Source organism: Triticum dicoccoides, chromosome 2A (assembly GCF_002162155.2).
Source record: "Triticum dicoccoides isolate Atlit2015 ecotype Zavitan chromosome 2A, WEW_v2.0, whole genome shotgun sequence".
Lineage (NCBI taxonomy): Eukaryota > Viridiplantae > Streptophyta > Magnoliopsida > Poales > Poaceae > Triticum > Triticum dicoccoides.
Window position 1 is genome coordinate 511,903,419 of NC_041382.1, and position 22,182 is coordinate 511,925,600.

The 22,182-nt window shown below is 48.2% G+C and overlaps 2 protein-coding genes and 1 long non-coding RNA gene across 7 annotated transcripts in view; all 3 read right to left on the minus strand.

The window, feature by feature from the left end:
• The window catches only part of LOC119355092 (ABC transporter B family member 29, chloroplastic-like), a 4,529-nt gene extending 2,708 nt beyond the window's left edge, over window positions 1-1,821 (minus strand). The window contains exons 1-4 of the mRNA XM_037621880.1: window positions 1,098-1,821; window positions 797-883; window positions 594-701; window positions 236-502 (exon numbers count right to left, since the gene is read on the minus strand). Of these exons, the coding sequence (XP_037477777.1) occupies window positions 236-502; window positions 594-701; window positions 797-883; window positions 1,098-1,706 (1,071 nt within the window). The 5' untranslated portion in view covers window positions 1,707-1,821. The remainder of the gene's footprint in view (window positions 1-235; window positions 503-593; window positions 702-796; window positions 884-1,097) is intronic.
• A 704-nt stretch (window positions 1,822-2,525) lies between these two features.
• On the minus strand, window positions 2,526-6,574 carry LOC119355093. 5 transcript variants are annotated; one of them, XR_005171421.1, is made up of 6 exons: window positions 6,451-6,574; window positions 6,094-6,360; window positions 5,002-5,160; window positions 3,996-4,351; window positions 3,027-3,900; window positions 2,526-2,870 (listed from the first exon to the last, which is right to left on the minus strand). It is a non-coding gene; the product is annotated as an uncharacterized LOC119355093 (long non-coding RNA). The 5 variants fall into 5 exon arrangements; XR_005171424.1 differs by having other exon boundaries at window positions 3,027-3,738; window positions 3,817-3,900; window positions 6,094-6,560; XR_005171423.1 differs by having other exon boundaries at window positions 3,027-3,114; window positions 3,255-3,900; window positions 6,094-6,560.
• A 3,917-nt stretch (window positions 6,575-10,491) lies between these two features.
• Window positions 10,492-11,168, minus strand: LOC119357909. The gene has a single exon (XM_037624687.1). The coding sequence runs from the start codon at window positions 11,166-11,168 to the stop codon at window positions 10,641-10,643; it is 528 nt and encodes a 175-aa protein (XP_037480584.1). The 3' UTR covers window positions 10,492-10,640.
• Between the last annotated feature and the right edge of the window lie 11,014 nt (window positions 11,169-22,182).

The following is a 22,182-nucleotide window of genomic DNA, read 5'->3' on the forward strand; positions in this document are numbered from 1 at the left end:
AATGTAAAAGAAGATGTGCACGCAATTCTTTTTCCTTCAGAGGAAAAATGATTAATTAGTTGGACCCCCAATCTATGAACATTATCAATCCGATGCAAGAAAATGATATTAACACAACATCCAAATGTTCTATACACTTATTTGTACTTCAGTAACATTCATGCAGGGGAAATAAGCGACGATACAGCATATAGTAAGAATTCACAAATGTAAATGCTCAGCAGCGATTTGATACCTGAATAGGCTCAACAAAAAGAGCAAGTGCTGTTAGGAAAGAAAGAAACCCCTCGGGATCAAATGTGGTTCCAGAAACTGCTACTGAACCAGCACAAAGCACTACCAGGCCTGCAATGTATGTAGTACGAACAGCTTGAGGTATGAGAGCTTTCATCTTCTTCTTACCCAAATTATTCTTCAGATCAACAAAAGCCAACTCATGGAATCTTAACATCTCTTTGTGCTCCCCATTGTTTACCTTCACAGTGAGCATCGATGGAAGTACCTACAGAGAGCATTCAAGTAAACAACAATTTTTCGTGCATAGCCTTGTATGTTTGTTATACATGAACTAATTGAGTGCTACTGAACCAGACATCGTTGAGATAGGCTGCGAGCATGGCGAGGCTAAGATGTGCCTCCTTGGATATTTGACGGAGTCTTTCACCAAGCTTTGCAATGACTATGGACATGCATGGAATTACCTATCCATGTAATGTAGAGTGGAGATTAAACAGTGCACACATAACTATATAAGTTACCATGAAAGAGCAGTCCAAACTAGTATGAGATTTGTTACCATTGCTGCAACTAATGAGAGCTGGGGATTTATTGCCACCATTTGAGTACCCATTGCTATCAATTGCAAGCTTGTCGGCACAATTGTCTGCATGAAAATGAGAAATAAATATTAGGATGGCACAATTACCAGTGCAGTAAAACGATCCACTATTCCATGACTATCAAGTATGAGGAACGTTCAAAACAGGGAGTGAATTTCTACAATCAACGATTATACTAACTGCTGAGGGAGCATTTCTCCAAATAGCTTTCGTACATTTTATCAAACACGTCTATCTAGCAGAGTGCAAGAACCTCACATTGAGAACAGAGTACACAGCGTCCGCGACGTCGTCCGCCTCATCCGTGATCCGGTGCGCGATGTCTCCTGCGGCCATCCCTTCTCTGCCATCGAAAAACGCGAGGTCACGCGCAAGCAAACGCTCGAAGGCGCGCTCCCGGAGGCGCCACACCGCCCGCAGCGCCGCCTCCCAGAGCAACGCCTGCTGCACGTACGCCGCGGCCGCGCGCGCAGAGGCGAAAGCCGCGAGCGCGACCACGCCCCTAGAAACCTCCGCAGACACGCCCCCGCCTACGCCGGCGGCCAGAGCGCGCGGAAGGCGCCCCGCGGCGGGCACCGTGCGCGAGAGGCAGTACACGGCGGCGGCGGCGCACGCCCACCCCTTGGCGATGGTCCGCCACTCCGCGGCGACGTAGGGGAAAACCTCAGAGAGCGGATACGACGGGGGCGAGCAGTCTTTGGCGGCCCGCACGCGGAGGCGGATGGAGCACGCGGTCGTTGCGGTTAGAGCTAGGGCTCGGGAGCGCGATATAGCTCTGCTGCTTCGCAGTGAGATGCTTGGGGTGAATGTTCGGGATTGCGAGGAGAAGGTTGGCAGAGGTGCAGGATTCGCCATCGCCATGGCCATAGTCCATGCCGATACCTCGCCGCGTCGGCGCTGTGCGCTATCAAGCCTGGAACGCGATGCGAAATGTGCGGGAAGAAGAGGTTCTCTTCCGCCGGACGAACTGACCCTGAATCCCAAAAATTATGTTTTCCACATTTGCAAATCGGTCAATTGAGAAGGAGAGAGAACGTTTCGGTCCAGCACGACTGTGCCGATTTTATGAATGTGCCGATTCAGTCTCACGAAAATGCTCGTAGTGATAAAATGTGTGCATACACTAGCAAAAATGCCCGTGCGTTGCAACGCGAGAATACAAGGTGCGAAAATTAAGCTGGTGGCATAAATATTTTATTGATGCAATACTTATCATGTATTCTTTTACCATTAAATCACTCTTCTTTCTTAATTACAATATACCATGAATAATATTTGCTCTTCTCCGTAGCTCAAAAGTAAGTGGTTCAAAAAGCTTTAGCGATTTAGTTCGGGAAATTAGCCAAAAAAGTTAATAGTACTCCCTCTGTTACCTTACGTTCTGGTGGTTCAAATTAAACTACCGAAACATCATATATTTAGGAATGAAGGGAGTACTTCTGAAATTATGTATAGAAAAACCTGCACCCTTGTTAACATGTTTGTTACCTCAACTGAATTGTTTTCAGCACGGATCAACTCATAATCTTACTTGTACGTTAAAATGATGCTTATAAACCGAGATAATTTTTTAGAGCAGGTAAAAAGAATGTACATGGACTGCCAATAGCATAATTGATGGTTACATGAAATATCTAAAAATTTAAGAATCAAACATGATCTAAGGAAGTGACACACATCTGCAAGTATTTAATAATAAAATCCATATGAAAGATGACCTCCATTCATTGAAAATTTGCGAGTTCCACTCCTTTGCTTCAATAGTAACGGCCACTTAGTCCAGCACACCCCCTTTGTCATAGATCAGTAGAAGGCAAAAATGGATACACATCTATATGGGCCTACTCCTATCATAGTTTATACATAGCAACAAATTGAGATTACATATGGCTACACAATAAGATTCCTTTGCATCATCGTGTTCTTACTTTGAAATATGGTAGCAGCAAATTGAAAGATTCTAATGTGTTAGTTTTGGCACAACGGGCTTCGGCCTCCTTGACATCCATCTGCAAGCAATTTTTGAATCATCTGTGGTACACACCATGCGCATAGTTAGCGTGATTATAGCATTGTAGGCAACAAAAAGGAATCCATATGTAATCTGAATCTTCACTGAACGTTTTAGGTTTGACCGTCCAAGACCTCGATCACACAAAATTTGACAGCTCAAACTTTTACCCTTACCAGTTTTCCATCTTCCATGGCAAATCCACCACATACTTGGCTTCACATTGAGATGGTTCACTACCTTCATCTCACACGACTTGTCACACTACATATCCACGAACCAATCCAGTTAATGTTTGACGACTGAAAAAAATTTAGAGTAAATCGACAGATGCATGAATAAATCAATCGATGCGTTGCAACGGGAGAAAAAAACATCACAAACACGCCACCAAGCTCTAGCACCTTCGCCTACGACATGGCAATCAAGCATACTCAACGCCCATGCAATGGGCCCCACAATGATCTTGCACCCTTGCGGCTCAACCGGCGACGTGACGTCGACGGCGGGTCAAGGCAGCAGCAGAGCAGGCGCGACACGGATGCCACGAGCTGCTCGGCCACCTTTCCTCAAAATACAACACAATAGCAAAGGGAACTTGGCTAGAGATGCACTTGAACACTTAGCTGCAATAGGGATGATTAAAACTTTGAAGAATATAAATTTGGCTGTCCGTTACAGTGGGAGATGCAGTGTATATGACGGCGGAAACGGGCAAGGAAAAAAATAGAAAATGATTAAATGTGTTTTTACTTTCTGACAACATCATTTTGCCCTACATCACATATAGTAATGATGTCACAAGCATGCTCTTGACGAGAACCATTCACATGTGCTAGCGACCTGAAGAGGATGGAGAAAAGAAGGGCAGAAGAGGGAGGCTTGTATCTATCAAGACACCAACATATACTTCAAGCTTTGTCAAGATACCAATAAGAGTAAAATCACTTGAAGCTAATACGCAACCTTATAGCAATATACTGCACTGAGTATATCCACTATCATCTCGTCCAGCTGTTCAGGTGAAGTGAGTGCCAGTAGAACAATGACCTACGGACCACAAGAGTTCCAAAGCACCATTAATCAGAACATGTACAAAGAAACAAAGGAGTAATCAACAGCCAAAAATAGGCTAAATTACGAACCTTAGACTCAGGTCATGGAGTTCAAGGGGAAACTCCTCCACACCCTCCTGGCAGGAGTTGAGCACGACCGCGGACTCATCGGGGTCGTCGAAGCTGCAGAACCTGCTGCTGCTGCTCGACGTCGAGCTGCTGTCCCTTGCAAAGTATTATTCTGAACACGCTGTGGAACGCCTATCTGAATTTCCACGACGGCACCAAACTAAATGTAAGTAATATTGTTGTAGGAAATACAGGAGTACTCCAAGAGTGCTCTGTTCATCTGATGGACTGTGTGTGTGCCAAGAGCCATGCCAAGCTGCACATTTAGTATGCATAGGACCTTGATTTCTATGCCACCGCGTCGCAAAGACTGCAAGCTGCATATAAAAGAAATTGCATTTTTCCTGTCCTGAGATTGGAGTCAAGATCTGGATCAAAATTACATTGTCATATTTTTCTATAACTGAAGCTAGATTAAGTACACTGCCTGCTACCGCGGGCTATAAAGAAAATTGCCCAATGTCACATATCATACGAAGATTAGTTCATCAATGTAGGACCGGCTGAATGTCGGTGTATCATAGGAATCATGTGGTGCCTTGGGGCTCATGCAGGGGTGTTGAGAGTTAACCCTTCAGCAAAACAGAGAAGATGGCGATAGGAAGAGAATAGTTGGCAAATTCGACTCCTTTCCTGAACCCGATGGCTACATGGAAGGTAATTTCCTTTTCTAGCAGCTGGTTGTACAGCTATACTAAAACCATTTGAATTGGCTTCCGTGAAAGTTTAACATGTTACTTGAACAACAAGATTAAAATAGCCTATTGTTTAAGGTTCTAGAGAAGGTTGAACAGCAACGATGCAACATAAACCCAACTATTTCATGAGCACAGTTAGTCTATGTAAGTTAAGCCACACATCCTGATACATTAACAGGCAGTGGAAACAGGCAAAAGTGTCCAAAGTTGTTGTCTACTTCGAGCTACTTGCTACCCACCATTGATTGATGAATAAATCATTTTCTTACCGCGTGCAAGATGGTCCAGGTGTTTCATCATCTTTGCTTGCAACGTAGAAGATGCTCCTGGTCGAGGCCGGTGATCGGGGCAGAGGCTGATGGAGTCAACTCATGGACATGGGCTGGGGAGGCCAATCAGCCCGCCAAAGGCTCCCATGAACACTCTGGCTGCACAAGAACACAGTTATACACACGTCAATGTGCAGAACATCATATTAAAATCTGTACAAAAGAACAACCAAAATTGCACAAACATCACGCACCAAGTTTGAAGACACACTGCACAGGACTTTGGGCTCAAGCGTTGAAACCAAACTTTAATATTGCAACTCAAGAAAAGGGAAACTGTGAGCAGATAAAGGAGCATTTACCAGCTCTTCCTATGGACGGGAACTGACTAAGAGATCTTGAAAAGGTGAGATGTCTGAAGAAATTAAGTATGCCGATGATGCATCTGGAGCCCCTAATTAAGGTGAGCTTAGTTACAGACCTCCACTCCAATTTTACCCAGCGCCGCTCGTCCGCAGCCACCGGACGCAGATCCCCCTAGAATCCATTTTTTGCTCTTTGTGTGGTGTATACAGTCAAACTAACTAACATATGCGTTCAATAGTGATTAGAAGATACTTTCAGTCAGTTAGATGGATAAAGATCAAGCTTGGCGCCATAAAAATTGAGAGGTGAACTGAATATGCATGTTATCCTTCATTAATCACTCATATGATCGCTAGATCATCAATCCACCAGTACATGATTCAGGAAAGAAATCTTCCCTTTTCACAACAAAGATAGCACACTACCCACTTCCTTCTTTGTACAATGTACTGTATGTAGTAGTACAAAGCCTATACCCCTTCATTAATCACTCACACTCTCTCACTCACTTTCTATTGTCCTCATTCTCTCTTTTCTGTACCATTCTCTTGACTGATACATAGCAGCACGAACTGAATTTTATCGCTGGATCACACAACGTATCACACATTCAAACTGACCGTGTAAGATTTGTCACACAAGATCATCAAGAAGAGTCTCCCTCAATTGCACATACAGGCACAAAAAAGAAGTGGAATTCAGAAATTAATCAGGTAGATGTAGTACCTGAACCTCCTGTAGGATTTGGGGGAGTTTGTCAGCGAGCCAGGCGTCCAAGTCCTCGTGCGACGACGGAGAGGATGCACAGGATCACGACGGGCGCCATGGTGGAGGTCATGGCGGGTTTGGCGCCGCCGGATCGGGTAGAGGAGGTGGAGGGCGCGCGGATACGGGAGGGAGGCGCCGGATCTGGCCGGTGGAGGTCCCGTGGCGGCATTCGAACCTCCAAGGTGAGCTCGAGGACTGGGCATCCGTGGCGCTGGTGCTGAGCTCCTGGAGAGAAGGAGAGACAGGAGATTAGAGAGAGAGAGAGAGAGAGAGAGAGAGAGAGAGAGAGAGAAGGCAGGGGAGCGGCGGCATGACCTGGGTGGTCGCCGGCAGCGGCGCCGGTCGCCGGACGACGCGCGAGGGAGGCCGGGGAGGAGGAGCTCGGGGTCGGCGCTCTGCGGGCGTTGGTGGCGGCGGCGGCGGCGCTCGGGCCTGGGCGGGCCAGATCTGGGCTCGAAACGTTTTTTCACTTTAAAAAGGATCACGGGTAAATTTCACAGAAACAGGGGGACTTTTTTGCAAAAACGCCGACGACGGACGACCTGAGCCAAACGCTGGTTTATTAGTAGGCAAAGATAAAAATATATCAATATATGTGTTGTACCGTGTTAAATCCTTTTAAGAAGGAAAACGTTTTCAGAGTTCCATGAGAATCAAATTATTGTTTAGGATTGTGACATGAACCTTAGAACAAGTTCATTGTGGATAAAGTGCACTTTTGGTATGAATCAAGTCTATTTCTTTTGAAGAAATACATTATAATCATAACAGATGCTTATATACAGACACGCATACTCATCTTTATAAACACACGTATTTATAGATTATCCATATGAGCATTTTTTTGAGAGAATCTTGAGATTGACATAGTCATCTTAGACGCCTCGTAGTTGACGCTCATGCTATACCGCTTAAAAAGTAAGGCTGAAAAGTCTATAATACATCTTGAAAAATGCGATTACATGTGTTAAATTTAAAACTTGAACTAGGTTCCAACACAAAAAATCTAATTATGTGAGTTATGCTCAGTAGCCTAGAATTGAAAAATTTATATTAGACATAGGACGAAGAGTATATTGATGACACGACTGGACTCATACATTTCAATCACTGGATTAGAATTTACCAAACCTCCGTTACAAAAGAAGTATGACTAAACAAATTCATATTTTTGAGGTGACTAAAAAAATTCTTTACTACAGAGTATTCAATAAATTTGTGGGTCTCTTTTTTCTAACTTGTGACATGGGCTAATTTTCTCTATGACCATTTATTGATCTCTATCAGGTATTGCTTGATTTTATTTAATAAATTACAAGGATGAAATTTAAATCCTTTTCTTTTGCGAAAATATCAAAGGTCATATATCAAGTAGCACATACCCTTGCGAAAACACTACTACAAAAATTTAAAAACTACAAACCAAGTCATCGTGGTGCCGAAGCCTTCTTCCTCTGACATCCAACATCGAGGTGTTGTGAGCAAAAGTTTGATGCTGACTGGACCTCTATCTCAGCTGATAAACTTGTTGAGAACTAGGAGCTTGGAGAAGCAACAGTCGAGATGCCATCGATGTAGACCAGAACACGCCCGCGACCTATCTGCAAAGCAAAGCCCCATAGAAAAAAAATGCCAAAGAGGGCCTACAGAACACCCTAGATCTGGCCAGACCGGAAAACAAACCTTACAGACTCTTCGAGGAAGCCGAGATTGGCCAAACTTTGTTGGTCGGAAATAAACACTAAAGTATTACAAGCAAACCTTTGGGACCCAGCTACCTGGCGTTGTTAATGAAATTGATACCTGATTTTTTTAGACGATTTTGTGAAACTTTTGGGAACATAATAACGTTATTTTCTTTATCTAAAGCGGTATGATAGCTACCTCTAAAGATATATGTCGTCTATATGCACCCTTTCCCCTAATTTTTTATATTAATACTAAAGTGAATTACATGAAAGCCACTTCTAAAAACACTTTGGATCCACCTACACGGCTTGTTCCACAAATAAACTCAAAGTAGCTTAGGTCCTCTTCACATAGATAATGCCCATCAGTTATGCCCGTTGGCACGATCGTTTTCTTCGAGTGGTGGTCGCCTGGCATGGATGCTACCCCCATCTTGCATGCGTAAGGGCCTGGACTCGATTGTCATGCTCACCGGCTGAACCATCTAAAAGCATCATAATGCATGCATCTTCGACAACGCTCAACCATCTGTCATGCCATGATCAGCTCAATCAAGGAGGAGGCATAGCGTTGGGGAAAGGAAGGCACCCGCAGCACCGATTGCATCATCCCTGTAACTTAGTGACTAAATCCTTTGGGCTGAGCAACCCTTTCCTCCTACTCTAGGGCATCTGCTACTATGCTTTAGTGCGCACGTAGTATGGATATCCACCCCTTGTACTCTTTTCACTCTCTATAAATGAAATGATACACTATATGTGTATTTTTTTTTAAAAATGCCCATCAATTATGTTTTTTTACCTTGAGTACTTTTTTGTTGAGTTGACCTTGAGTAAATATTTAAGGTGTATGGGAGTAGCTTTCATTTACAGGTGAACCTTGACTGTAAGAGTTTTTTTTAGAAAAGAAGGAATCACACCCGGCCTCTGCATCTGGAAGATGCATGCGGCCATATTATTTATTATTCACAAAGACTTTACAAAGAAATTGAACAGTAAGCCCGAGGCCACCATCTAGATGACACCTATTGTTACTCCTATCCTCTTGATGAAGGTGTGTCGAATGTCCGGGCCAAATACCAAACAGACATCGCACAAAATCCTAACATCTAACGCCGGATGCCCCATGCAAAGCCACATAGGCGGGACTGGGTAACACTCCGGTCCGGCGCACTCTCAGTAAGTACCACACGCACACGCTGCAAAGGACCGTCACCTTCGTCTTCCCTCGATCCATCCTCAAAGCATGTACTGACGTATCGACATTGTCAGGCATGTCTGCCATCGACGCCACCACGACGCCAGACAACGTCGACCTCCTGCGCGTATCCATCGCCACACATCTGACGCCAAGCCTTCACCGCTCTATGCCACTGAGAATCGCCACCATGAATATGTAGAAATAAACACCGCTCCACCGAAGAAGCCATCCGCTGGTCCCTCGAGCCCGAATGCAACTCCAAGAATGCCGCCCCCAAGGGGGTAATGACACATGAATGTCGTCGTCATCCGATCAGCTGATCTAGGGTTTCCCCCGGAGGTATTGGGTGGGGTTGGGAGCTTCACCTCGATGATGCCTTCATGAAGGAAACGATGATAAAGGCATCGTCATCACTGGCTCCGACCAACGACCGAAGACCAAGTTTTCACCTGGATCCGTCCCAAGAAATCTACCCGACAACCTGTGCATTGTCTCGACCGCCTTCAAAGCCCCAGATCTAGCTGCCTAGATCCGGCGACCAACCGCAACGGCAGTGTCACCGTAGGAGCCCTGGCACACCGGTCACTGCCTGAATGCGCCACCACTGGAGCCTGGGAGGAGGGCCCCCATCCCACCTCGCCAAACCGCGAGAGCCGCCGAGATGGATCCCGCACACTCATCACCGTCTCTGATCTGAATCAATTCGCAGCAAAACCACGAGATCGGCGATGCAGATTCGCCTTGGATAGGGGCAATGCCACGCCATGCCGCCGCGGGAAGCCCGAGCTTCACCCGCCGCCACCTTCCAGGGCCGCCGCCCCGGGATCCAGCCGCCGCCGACAGGCCGAGCCGCCGGCCACCGCGACCAAGGCCGCCATGACCCCGCGAGCCCATGGAACAGCCGGCGCCACCAGATCTTCCTTGGAGCCTAGCAGCTGCGCCGCCCCCGCCTAGCACCACGCCGCCGCCTTGCGCCGTCGCCTAAGACGCCGTGCCGCCGCGACACAGATCGGGGGAAAGCGTCCCGACGCCATGGGTGACCCGCCTCACCGATCTGGCGCGGGAAGGAAGAGAAGAGAGCCTCCGCCGCCGCCATCAGCCGCCTGGGGCTTCGCCCGACGACCTCCTCTAGCAGCGGCGAAGGGGAGGGGGAGGATGGACGTGCCCGGCGGCGGGGGCTAGGGTTTCCACCCGAGCCGCCCTAGCGGGAGGGCGACGTGGGGGTAGCCACTGTGATAGCAAGAGTGGACCCATTGACTGTAAGAGTTGAAATTAGAATCTTTTGGGATAAAAACTACTAGTTGAGTTACGTTATGATTTTGAGTGTAATACTGAAAATGGTATTTTTGTATGGTTTGTTTATGTGATTGGTGTTTGTTGTGTTTCAGTTATTGAACTGTCTCTATGCAGTATCTCAGTTCTCAATTTCTCATGGAACGAAACAGATCAGATTGAACGCGTGAGAGATGATTTGCTGCGATTGTTCCAGTACGGGAAAGGCAAGATTTATCACGACCAACGTTAACGGAAGGAGAGGAAGAACTCGAATGATGTCACAGAGGCACTAATTTACAGATCAATCTGGTCGATCGGCTCCTCAAAGTGCGCTTGATTTCCTAGTCCTGCGCCACGGCCGTCGTGGCGCGTGATCCCGCGGCGCCGGCGACGCATCGGCCACCGGCCTCCGGGTGCATGAACAGCTTGAACCTCCCGTCCTCCTTGCATGACTGGAGCAGCTCCTGCGATGGCAGCCGCATCTCCCGCAGCACGAGCCGGCCGTCCTCCCGGTGCGCCCGGAGGGTCAGCCACGGCCGCCCGCCCTTGCCGATCACCGATATCGGCGGCGGGAACGCCCTCCCGCTCCTCGTCCGCCTCGGCATCACGAACCCTTGGTCGGCTTCGTCGTCGACTTCCTGGAGGTGGTGTTGCTGCCTCTTGCAAGACTGGGCCCAGCCTTCGACCGCGGCGTCGTCGTCCATGGCGACGTCGTCGGGGTCTAAGCTCTCGGCCCCGAGCGCCTCGGTGAGGAGGTCGGAGAAGGGGTGGAGCGAGGACGGTGATCTCAATGATGGCGCGGGACGGGGGCGCCCGGAGGGCCAGGTGGGGGCTAAGTAGGGCGGGAGGTGGAGCGGTGGGGGCGCCATGGCCGAGTGGACGGACGAACGGTCGTCGCGCGCAAGGGGAAGTACAGTGGTGGTGGTGGACGGCAGCGTACGCGACGTACGTACGTGCGGCAGCGGTGGCCGGCCGCCGGCTATATATCCGTAATCGCGAGATGGCAGTTAAGATAATGGCGCCGATCGAGCTGATCGAGAGCGGGTCTCCGTGGGGGTCGGTGGTGCGCGGCCTCGGCTTTTGCGCTCGAGCGGGCGCATGCATGGCGATATGGCACGGATCAAACGCGAACGGTAGGGGCCACTTGAGACACCTGGCCTCTCTCGGCTCTCTATCCGCAGAAACAGTCGTTTGTTGAATGTTGGATAATCTGATCCGAACTAATAGTTCGGAACTTCATCTAGTAAGGGCATTTCTAACCAATTCCTAATAGGTAATGGAGTGTCTAGTGAAGTAAAACTTACATCATTAATTTTTGGTTGGACCTAACCGATTCCTTGTTATATAACGGAGTAAAAGAAATTCAAATGCATTTCATTTTCGGCCACCGACATATTTCTTTGTTATTTTACTTCATTCAACCACATTTTGATACTCCCTTCATTCCATAACGTAGTGCGCCCACGCTTTTCAAGATCTAAGTTCGACCATAAATTTAACCAACAAGACCGACTGCGGCGGGAGTAAAAATTATACCATTGAATTCGTATCGAAATATGAGTTCGGTGGTATAATTTTTGCTCCTGCCGCGATCGGTCTCATCGGTCAAATTTATGATCAAGCTTAAATCTCGGCAAGCGTGGACGCACTACATTGTGTAATGGAGGGAGTACATTGAAGTACATAATTCACCAAGTCTTCGCTACGAGAGCAAAACCAAAGAAAAAAAAACCATAATTAGACATTTTAAAAGATATCCAACGTCCATAACTCCTCCACTAATTGGATTAATACCTTCTCTATGTCTTCATTGTTGATCTGCCGCTTCTCAAGCTTGCACACTTCTTCTTCTTCTTCAATTCTAAAGAAGTAGACGTTGCTTCGCATATAATTTTATCTCTAGTATCTATTCTAGCAATGAGTGCACGAGCATCTATCAAATTTCGTGCTATCAACACATCGATGTATTCTTCTTTCCAATACCAAAACTTGTATCCATCGTACACACAAATTTGAGCAAACAATGAGCTACTGAAATTGTGCCGAATCCGATGAACAACTGAATCAAAGCAAGCACATACCCCATCTTTTTTGCACTTGAAGAACACCCATCCGGGATGTTCCGGCATGGTAGAAACTCGATGCACCACCTGCCGCAGGCAGTCATCGCACTTTATGACTGACAATGGTTAGCCAATGAGCCAATGGGCCAACGCCGAGCCCGGATGACGGTTGGGCGTGTCTTTGTCGGCGAACCGCTCACGGGAGAGATTTGAGTGACTTGAGGCGTAGCCTATACCCGCATGCGGCGTGGAGGCGTTGCCGGGGCTGCGCTATCCGGTTCCTGGTCAATCCATGGCAAGGCGCAGCCGCCGGTGGCCGGAAGCGCCAAATCCGGCGGCGGTGGCGGCAGCCGCTGATCCACCGGTTCTGCGCGGGCGACGGGATGAGAAGGCATAAATCCAAGTGGCGGGGGAGCCTACAGAGCGTCCGTGGCGGCGGACGGGTGCTGGCGGGGGTTGGGAGGGGCGGCGTCGGCGCAGATGCGGCAGGGGAGGGGAGCGGGGAGGCAGCGAAGGAGAGACGCGGCTTTTACTCGGGCGCCGAACAATGGAGTAAATAAGGGAGATTCGTCGTGGCTGAGTATAATTTTTACTCCACTGATGTTGATTGAGGATCGGCTAGGTGCTGTTTAGAGGAGTAAACCCGAATTTCTACTCCTCTAACCGGTTATAGGGGGTCGGTTAGAAATGTCCTAGTTACCATTCTACCAATGACACATATGGTGTCCAGCTTCTTTTTTTGAAGAGATGTCCCACTTCCTTTTTTGAAACATGGGGCAAAAGATTTGCCCCTTTTCATTAATTAAGAGAGGAAGAAGTCCGACAAAGTTTCAAGACAAAGAAAGAAAAATAGCCCCCCACCAGGGGTGCATGACACACCATCTTTACTCTCCCTGCAGAATGTGCCCCAAATATTTCGCACCCGCGGCCGCCCAAGTCCCCCCCCCGTATGGTGCGAAGGAGGATGATTGGGGGTGCGTACTTGCTTCGGAAAACCCGTGCGTTCCTTTCATCCTAGATTGTCTTGCATACTAGCATAGTGAGGGAAGGCATTGTCCTTCCATGGATCCTTTGGGTGAAGACCATGTCGAACCACCAATCTTTGATGCTCCTGCAGTTTGCCCAAACTAAAACATTCAAGATGATGAGTTGAAGCCAATCCTTCATCAATCCCCATAGTCTCAACGTGTAGCAACAGTTGAAAAGAAGATGCTCGACGGTTTCCTGCTCCCTCCTACAAAGAGGGCAAGGGCCACAATTTGGCCATCGACCCCCTCCGGGCCAAATGGCCAACCATCCAAATCTTGTTTTCAATTACTAACCATGCAATGAATTTTACATTCGGTGGGCAGGTCTTCCAAACTACCTTGCGCATTTCAAAACAAATGATGGATAGAAACTGCGCATTGTAGTCGGAAGAGGCAGTGTATTCTCCTAAGGTTGTATGCTTCCACAAGATGGAATCCTTAGCATGTTCGTCGGGCGGAGACCGTGGAGTGAAATCCATAGCGCCAGAAATTGTCTCAGGTGTTCAAGAGAGGACGCGACCACAAGGTTGATTTTGCTAATCAATGCGTCATTATGCAGAGCCTCCCTGACTTTCCACTATTTACGCGATGATACCTAAAAGTTCAGGGGCGCGATGTCCATGGGCTTGCACCTATTTAGCCACGGGGATTCCCAAAAGGGCGCACGAGCACCGTTGCCAATGGTGATGGTCGTGCACACGTAGAAGAAGTATTTGTCCTCATCATCACATGGATTACCCAAGCCAACCCACAACCTTGTTGGCTCGGTCCATTTGATTTAGAGCCACCGCAAGCAGAGAACTCAGCAGAATTTCTCTGAATGCAGCACCCCAAGTCCCCCAAGGTCCTTGGGTCTGCAGACACGCTCCCAACTGACTTTGCACTAGGCCCATCTGACAAAGGAAGGGTCGCTCAATTTTGTTGATGTTGTTCGGGGTGCCCTGGGGGATGGGTAGGGTAGTAGCAGTGAAAACACGCTGTCAGGTTCGATTTAACCAGAACAACTTGGCCCGGAGTTGCAATATATCTCCCTTCCCATGGCACAAGTCTTCCCACAACTTGATCCTCCAGGTATTGGAAGTCGGTGTGTCTGAGCTTCCACATCGATAAGGGCAGCCCCAAATATTTTAGCGGGAAGGAGGCTCGCTTTGCAGGGAGCCCGTGGAGGATGGCATCAAGATTGTGGTTCTAGCACCGAACGGGGACGACGGAGATCTTCGAGAAATTGGTGCAAAGGCCAGTAACCTCCCCGAAGCCTTTCAGAATGGTAGCAAGGTTGGTCGCGTCCTCCTTGACAGGCTTGACAAAAACTGCTGCATCATTAGTGTAGAGCGAGGTCCGGAAGGTAGACATGCGTCCCCTAATCTTGTGTAGCATCTGTGCCTGGTGGCCAAATCCAGAACTTGCTGCAGCGGGTCGATGGCAATGGAAAATAATAGTGGGGAGAGCGGGTCACCCTAGCGGAAACCTTGTCCATGCGAAATTGGAGGACCCGACACCCCATTTACGAGGACACGAGAGAAGGATGTGCAAAGGAGCGCCGTAATCTGGTCCCGGAAGATGCTCGGAAACCGTCTCCGCTGTAGGAGGTCCAAAATGTCCTAGCGCACAGAGTCGAAAGTTTTGCAGATATCAAGTTTCAATGGAGTGAAGGTGTCTTGCTCTTGTTGAGGCATTTAACAAGATTGCACACGTACATGTAGTTGTCATTGATGCTTCGTTTCTTAACAAACGCACTCTGAGCATTGGTGACCAAGTGATTGCTTGTATCTGCATTGATAATTCCCTGGAGAGGAGGGGATGATGTAGCACAACAAGGGTAAGTATTTCCCTCAATTATGAAACCAAGGTTATCAATCCATTAGGAGAACCAAGTAGCACTATGTAAACATCACCTACACACAAACCATAAAAACTTGCAACCCAACATGTAAGAGGGGTTGTCAATCCCTCCTCGGTATTGAGATAGATTAAATTGTATGAGAGTGGAATAGATATAGCAAAAATACAAAATAAAATAAGTAAAGAAAAAGTGCATCAAGGTTATTTTGGATTTTTGGATGAACAGATCTGAAAATAAGATGATAGGAAATAGACCCAGCGGCCGTAGATTTCACTAGAGGCTTCTCTCGAGAAAATAGCATATGGTGGGTAAACAAATTACTGTTGGGCAATTTATAGAAGAGCAAATAATTATGACGATATCCAAGGCAATGATCATGTACATAGGCATGCTACTTCTTGAGCTTGCATTGATTTTTCCCTTGAAGAGGAAAGGGTGATGCTGCAAAGTAGAGATAAGTAGTTCCCACAGTTAAGAATCAAGATACCAATCCAGTAGGAGGCACAAGCAAGTCCCCAATATATGCACTTGCACAAACTAACAAACACTTGCACTCAACGCGAAGAAGGGGTTGTCAATCCCTTCACGATCACTTGCAAGAGTGAGATCTAATAGAGATAGATATAAAAGATAAGTAAAAGGCAAAATAAAGTAAACACAAATAAATTGCAGCAATGCATTTTTTGGTTTTTGGTTTTATAGATATGAAAATATATGATTGATAATAGACCCGGGGGCCATAGGTTTCACTAGAGGCTTCTCTCTTGAAGAAAGTATACGGTGGGCAAACAAATTACTATTGAGCAATTGATAGAAAAGCGCAAAGGAATGACGATATCTAAGGCAATGATCATGAATATAGGCATCACGTCAGTGACATGTAGACCGGCTCCCGCCTGCATCTACTACAATTACTCCACACATCGACCGACTCCTACCTGCATCTAGAGTATTAAGTTCATAAGAATAGAGTAACGCCTTAAGCAAGATGACATGATGTAGAGGGATAAACTCAAGCAATATGATATAAACCCCATCTTTTTATCCTTAATGGCAACAATACAATACCTGCCTCGCTACCCCTTTTGTCACTGGGTGAGGACACCGCAAGATTGTTTTGGGAATCGTTTCATGGAAAAACAAAAAAATTCTACGCACATGCAATGATCTATCCATGGAGATGCATAACAATGAGGGGAAGAGTGTGTCCACGTACCCTCGTTAACCGTAAGCGGAAGCGTTTCACAACGGGGTTGATGTAGTCGAGCTTTCTTTGCGATCCACCCGATCTAGTACCGAACGTATGGCACCTCCGCGTTCTGCACACGTTCAGCTCGGTGACGTCCCTCGCCTTCTTGATCCAGCAAGACATCAAGGTAGTAGATGAGTTCCGTCAGCACGATGGCGTGGTGACGGTGATGGTGAAGTAATCTCCGCAGGGCTTCACCGAAGCACTACAAAAATATGACCGGGGGTGTAAACGGTGGAGGGGGTGCCGCACACGACTAACAATTGATTTGGTGTGTCCTAGGCGCCCCCTCCCACATATATATAGGTGGGAGGGAGGGAGGAGCAGCCAAAGGAGGCGCCCAAGTAGGAGGTATCCTACTTGGGGTCCCTCCCAAGCCGCGCCCCCTTTTCTTATTTGGAGTGTGGGGAAAGGCAGGGGAGGGTGGCGCCTCCCCTTTTCCTTTCTCCCACGAGAGGGAAAGGTAGTGAAGGAAATATGCCCTAGAGGAAATAATAAAATTTGCTATTTGTATTTCCTTATATGTTTATTATTCATGCTATATCGTATTAACTGAAAACTTAGTACATGTGTGAATACATAGAGAAACAGAGTGTCCCTAGTGTGCCTCTACTTGACTAGCTCGTTAATCAAAGATGGTTAAGTTTCCTAACCATAGACATGTGTTGTCATTTGATGAACGGGGTCACATCATTAGAGAATGATGTGATGGACAAGACCTATCAGTTAGCTTAGCATTATGATCATTTAGTTTTATTGCTATTGCTTTGTTCATGACTTATACATATTCCTCTGACTATGAGATTATGCAACTCCCGAATACCAGAGGAACACCTTGTGTGCTATCAAACGTCACGACGTAACTGGGTGATTATAAAGATGCTCTACAGGTATCTCCGAAGGTGTTTGTTGGGTTGGCATAGATCGAGATTAGGATTTGTCACTCCGTGTATCAGAGAGGTATCTCTGGGCCCTCTCGGTAATGCACATCACTATAAGCCTTGCAAGCAATGTGAATAATGAGTTAGTTGCGGGATGACGCATTACAGAATGAGTAAAGAGACTTGCCGACAACGAGATTGAACTAGGTATGATGACACCGGCGATCGAATCTCGGGCAAGTAACATACCGATGACAAAGGGAATGGCGTATGTTGTTATGCGGTTTGACCGATAAAGATCTTCGTAGAATATGTAGGAACCAATATGAGCATCCAGGTTCCGCTATTTTTTATTGACCGGAGATGTGTCTCGGTCATGTCTATATAGTTCTCGAACCTGTAGGGTCCGCACGCTTAACGTTCAATTGTATTATGAGTTATGTGTTTTGGTGACCGAAGTTTGTTAGAATTACCGGATGAGATCACGGACATGACGAGGAGTCTCGAAATAGTTGAGAGGTAAATATTCATATATTGGAAGGTTATATACGGACACCGGAATGGTTCCGAAGAGGTTCGGGGATTTTTCGGAGTACCGAAGCCCCCCCCTCGGGAAAGTTAATGGGCCTAATGGGCCATAGTGAAGAGGAGGAGGAAGCCACAGGGGGTGGCGCGCGCCCCCCAAGCCCAACCCGAATTGGACAAGGGGTGGGGGCGCGGCCCCCCTTTTCCATCTCCCTCTCTTCTCTTTCTCCTTTCCCCCTTGTCGGTGTCAAAACCGGCGGATCTCGGGTAGGGGGTCCCGAACTGTGCATCTAAGGTTGATGGTAACAGGAGACAAGGGACACAAAGTTTTACCCTGGTTCGGACCCTCTTGATGGAGGTAATACCCTACGTCCTGCTTGATTGATATTGATGAGTATGGGGGTTACAAGAATTGATCTACCACGAGATCGTAATAGCTAAACCCTAGAAGTCTAGCCTGTCAGATTGTGATTGCCTCTATGGACTAAACCCTCCAGTTTATATAGACACCGGAGGGGCCTAGGGTCGTACAAAGTCGGTTACATAGAAAGGAAATAGCACATCCGGCCGCCTAGCTTGCCTTCCACGCAAAGGAGAGTCCTATCCGGACACGGGAGGAAGTCTTCTATATTGTATCTTCATGGCCCATTAGTCCGGCCCATGTCACATAGGTCGGACGCCCGAGGACCCCTTAATCCAGGACTCCCTCAGTATCCCCTGAACCAGGCTTCGATGACGAGGTGTCCGGCGCGCAGATTGTCTTCGACATTGCAAGGCGAGTTCCTCCTCCGAATACTCCAAAACAGCTCTCGAACACAGAGAACGTGTTCGGCTCTGTAAAACAAACACCACATATATCCGCAAAGAGTATAATATTTTATGAGTCCGATCCACTGACAACTTTTGTAGCATGACATCATGTCATAGCCCGGTCATTATTTCGAACCGTTTTTTAGCCTCCCGCTACATTTTTCAAGATGCGGTTTTATCGGCACGTCTTGTCAAAGCAGAGATCGTGTCCCCTTATTACAGGATTCTCATCAATACAGGTGTGGGTAACCCAACCACGCTGCCGGCATGACCCTTGGGGAATAGGCGAGTTTTAAGGCGAGTGGGGAGGCACTTGATATTCATTGCCTTTATAAAGGGATAAGGATTCACCTCTTTCACCCACGCGCTCTTCCTCCCTGCCCATCCATTCTCGAGCTCCAACGCCCAAACTTCTATCCTTTTCGCCTCCAAGAAGCACTCCAGCCATGTCCAGATCTGAAGCGCAAGGCAAGTGGATGGTGTCCTCCGTCAAGGAGAAGGACATCACCAGGCTCCGGGAGGCCGGGTACCTAGCCCAAGAAATCGCCCATCGACTTCTGGCCAAGGGACAGATCGTCCCCACCCCAGAGCCCCATGAGAGGGTTGTGTTCATCCCTCACTTCGTCCGCGGGTTGGGATTTCCTCTCCATCCATTCGTCTGCGGGCTCATGTTCTACTACGGACTAGATTTCCACAATCTGGACCCCAACTCCTTCCTCAATATCTCGGCATTTATTGTTGTGTGTGAGGCCTTCCTTCGTATCCCTCCCCACTTCGGACTGTGGTTGAAGGTCTTCAACGTGAAGCCGAAGGTGGTGGACGGCCAACATGCAGAGTGCGGAGGCGCCATGGTGAGCAAGCTGCCCAATGTCACATGGCCAAAAGGTACCTTCGTGGAGACCGTCAAGGGGTGGCAATAGCAGTGGTTCTATGTCACAGAGCCTCGCGATGCCACTTGGGCCGCGGCTCCCGAATTCCAGTCCGGCGCCTCGATGCGGCTCATCTCCTGGCTAGAGAAGGGCCTAGACTAGTCTGCATCAGATGAACCGACAGCACTTCAAACGCACATCAAGCGCATGGTGGACAAGAACGTCAAACTTGTCAACATGATCCAGGTGATGCTCGCTCGCTGGATCCTACCGTGCCAAAGCCGGACTTGCCACTTATGGGAGTTCGATCCGGCCAAGCACCAGACCCTGCAGCAGTTCTTCGGCACTACGCACGAAGACATCTGGAAGGTGCTCTTCAAGGCCAACGAGACGTGGCCGGCGACGACCGAGGACCGCGGGCATGACCTGGCCCATCCCGCTAGTGAGGTAAGTTTTCCGTATTTCAAGGTGTACCCTTTACTTGCATACTCAAAGAAGATGTCTAAGCTTCCCTATTTATTGTTTCAGGGCTGGATGAAGAAGGTAGAGCAGATTCAGTGCTCGGCTCCATTGCCTGAAGAACCGACTATCCCGCGTCCGACGAAGATGCTGGTTCCGGTGCCCTATCAAGCGCCGGAGAAGAAGGCCAAGAAGAAGGCCTAGGGGACCAGGGGTGGTCTCCGCCTTAAGGGTACTTCGGACGCGACGTCCGAAGATGCCGACACCCACTCCCCTCCCACCACCGACAACGAGGAAGAGGAAAGCGATTCTCCCCTGACGGGGCAAGGAAGAAAAGGGCGGCCTCCACGCATCTGGAGGCAGAGGTGTCCAAGAAGGGGAAGGCCTCCGCCGCGGACAGACCCACGTGGGACATTGACAGCAACTCCGAGTGGCGCCCCAGGGATAAGCCCCTGGCTGAATCATAAGTACTCAAAGATGCACACAAATATCCAGCTCCTTTACTTTATAGTTTTAACATGTTGAATCACGCACTTACAGTCCGGCTTGTTTTGAACTCGAGCGATCCTCATCTTCGGGAAACTCGTTGGATTCGAAGGTAATGGACAGTCGGTCCGTTCCGGCGGCCTCCTCTCCCAAAACTGTGGAAGACGCTGAAGTGCTGTCCCGAAGGACACTCCCGGCTCAGGGGGAGGCCCAGGAGGCCGTCACGGTGGTGCTAGAGGATAACACCTCGGCCGCCGAACACATGGGGGAGCATATCCCCATGGAGACTGGCGATGGAGGCCACCTCCAATTCGGCCCCCAGCCGAATACGATATCGGAGACCTATACGGCTCCGGAATCCGGCAGGCAGCCTCCTTCGAAAGAAGGAGGTGCGCCAATTCCACCGGTGACCTTTGTCCATCCAGAGGCACCAGATACTCTATTGGAAGCGCTGCGAAGTGCTTCCATTGTTGAGGAACACCGTACCCTCATGGGTACGGTGGTCAAGGGGGTTCAGTCCGCCAAGAGCAGACTGACCGAAGCCTGCACAAGCCTTCTAACAGGCTTTGAGGTAAGAGACACATTTGTATAAAAATAATGTCATAGTATAGACAGTAGCCCCTGAGATTCTCTCCGGTGTTCGGAAAGAAAAGCCGGATAGAGGATCAAGTGATTTTCGCAGGAGACTAACTAAAATGTCTTATGTGAATAAGCAGGCATCGTTGCTGGCTGCAACCTCTCATGCTACCGAGGTCTCCGGACTAAAGCAGAGTCTGGAGCGGGCCGAGGAAGAGCTCGGCCGTGTGAAAAAGCAGCTGGAAGATAAGCAAGGTATGCAATGACCTTGTGTATATCCGGAAAGGATGAATGTTTTTATACTGACATAGTGCCATGATATTTATTAGGGGCGGCGACCAAGGTGGAGGCCCTCAAGAAGGCACTGGCCGAAGCCCAGGAGAGAGCGGCAAAGGAACAAGCCGCCCGTGAAAAGCATGAGGCCAGGGTCGGTGAGGTCCAGCAGGAGCTCCAGGACGCCATGAAGAAATACGAGTCCTTGGAGCGCCATGTCGCGGATCAAGATTCCGAACTTGCCAAGGCCCGCCAGAGCACACACGATGCCCGGATTGAAGCCCAGGGCGCCCTCTAGGAAATCCAGGAGGCCAGGAAAAGCGCGGCGGATAAGGCCTTTATTGTAACGCCTGGGTAATTAAGCTATAGTAATCCCATGCTAATGGTGCCACGTTACCTACGTTACTGTTGCTAATCAATCGTTAGATCAAAACCGGTCCAAAATTCAAATTCAAAATTTAAAATAAAGTTAAATTATAAAAGTTTTTAAAAGTTGAAACAAAAATGTTCGGTGGTTGCCGAATATTACGAGGGTAATTATAGTGCATCAAACATATTTTTAGAAAATGCCTAAATGATTTAAAATGGAATAAAATAGAAAAGTAAATAAGTAAAAGTAAAGAAAATACAAAACAGAAAACAAATAAAAAAGAAGAAAGAGAAACCCCCTGCCCCCTGGGCCTCGGCCCAGCAGGCCGGCCCATTCGGCCGCACACCCAGGCCACCAGGAGGCCCACCCCGCCTCCATTATCCCCCCACGACCGACACTCCCCCCCACTCCCCACTCGCTCTCCCCCCACCCCTCGCTCTGGATCTGGATC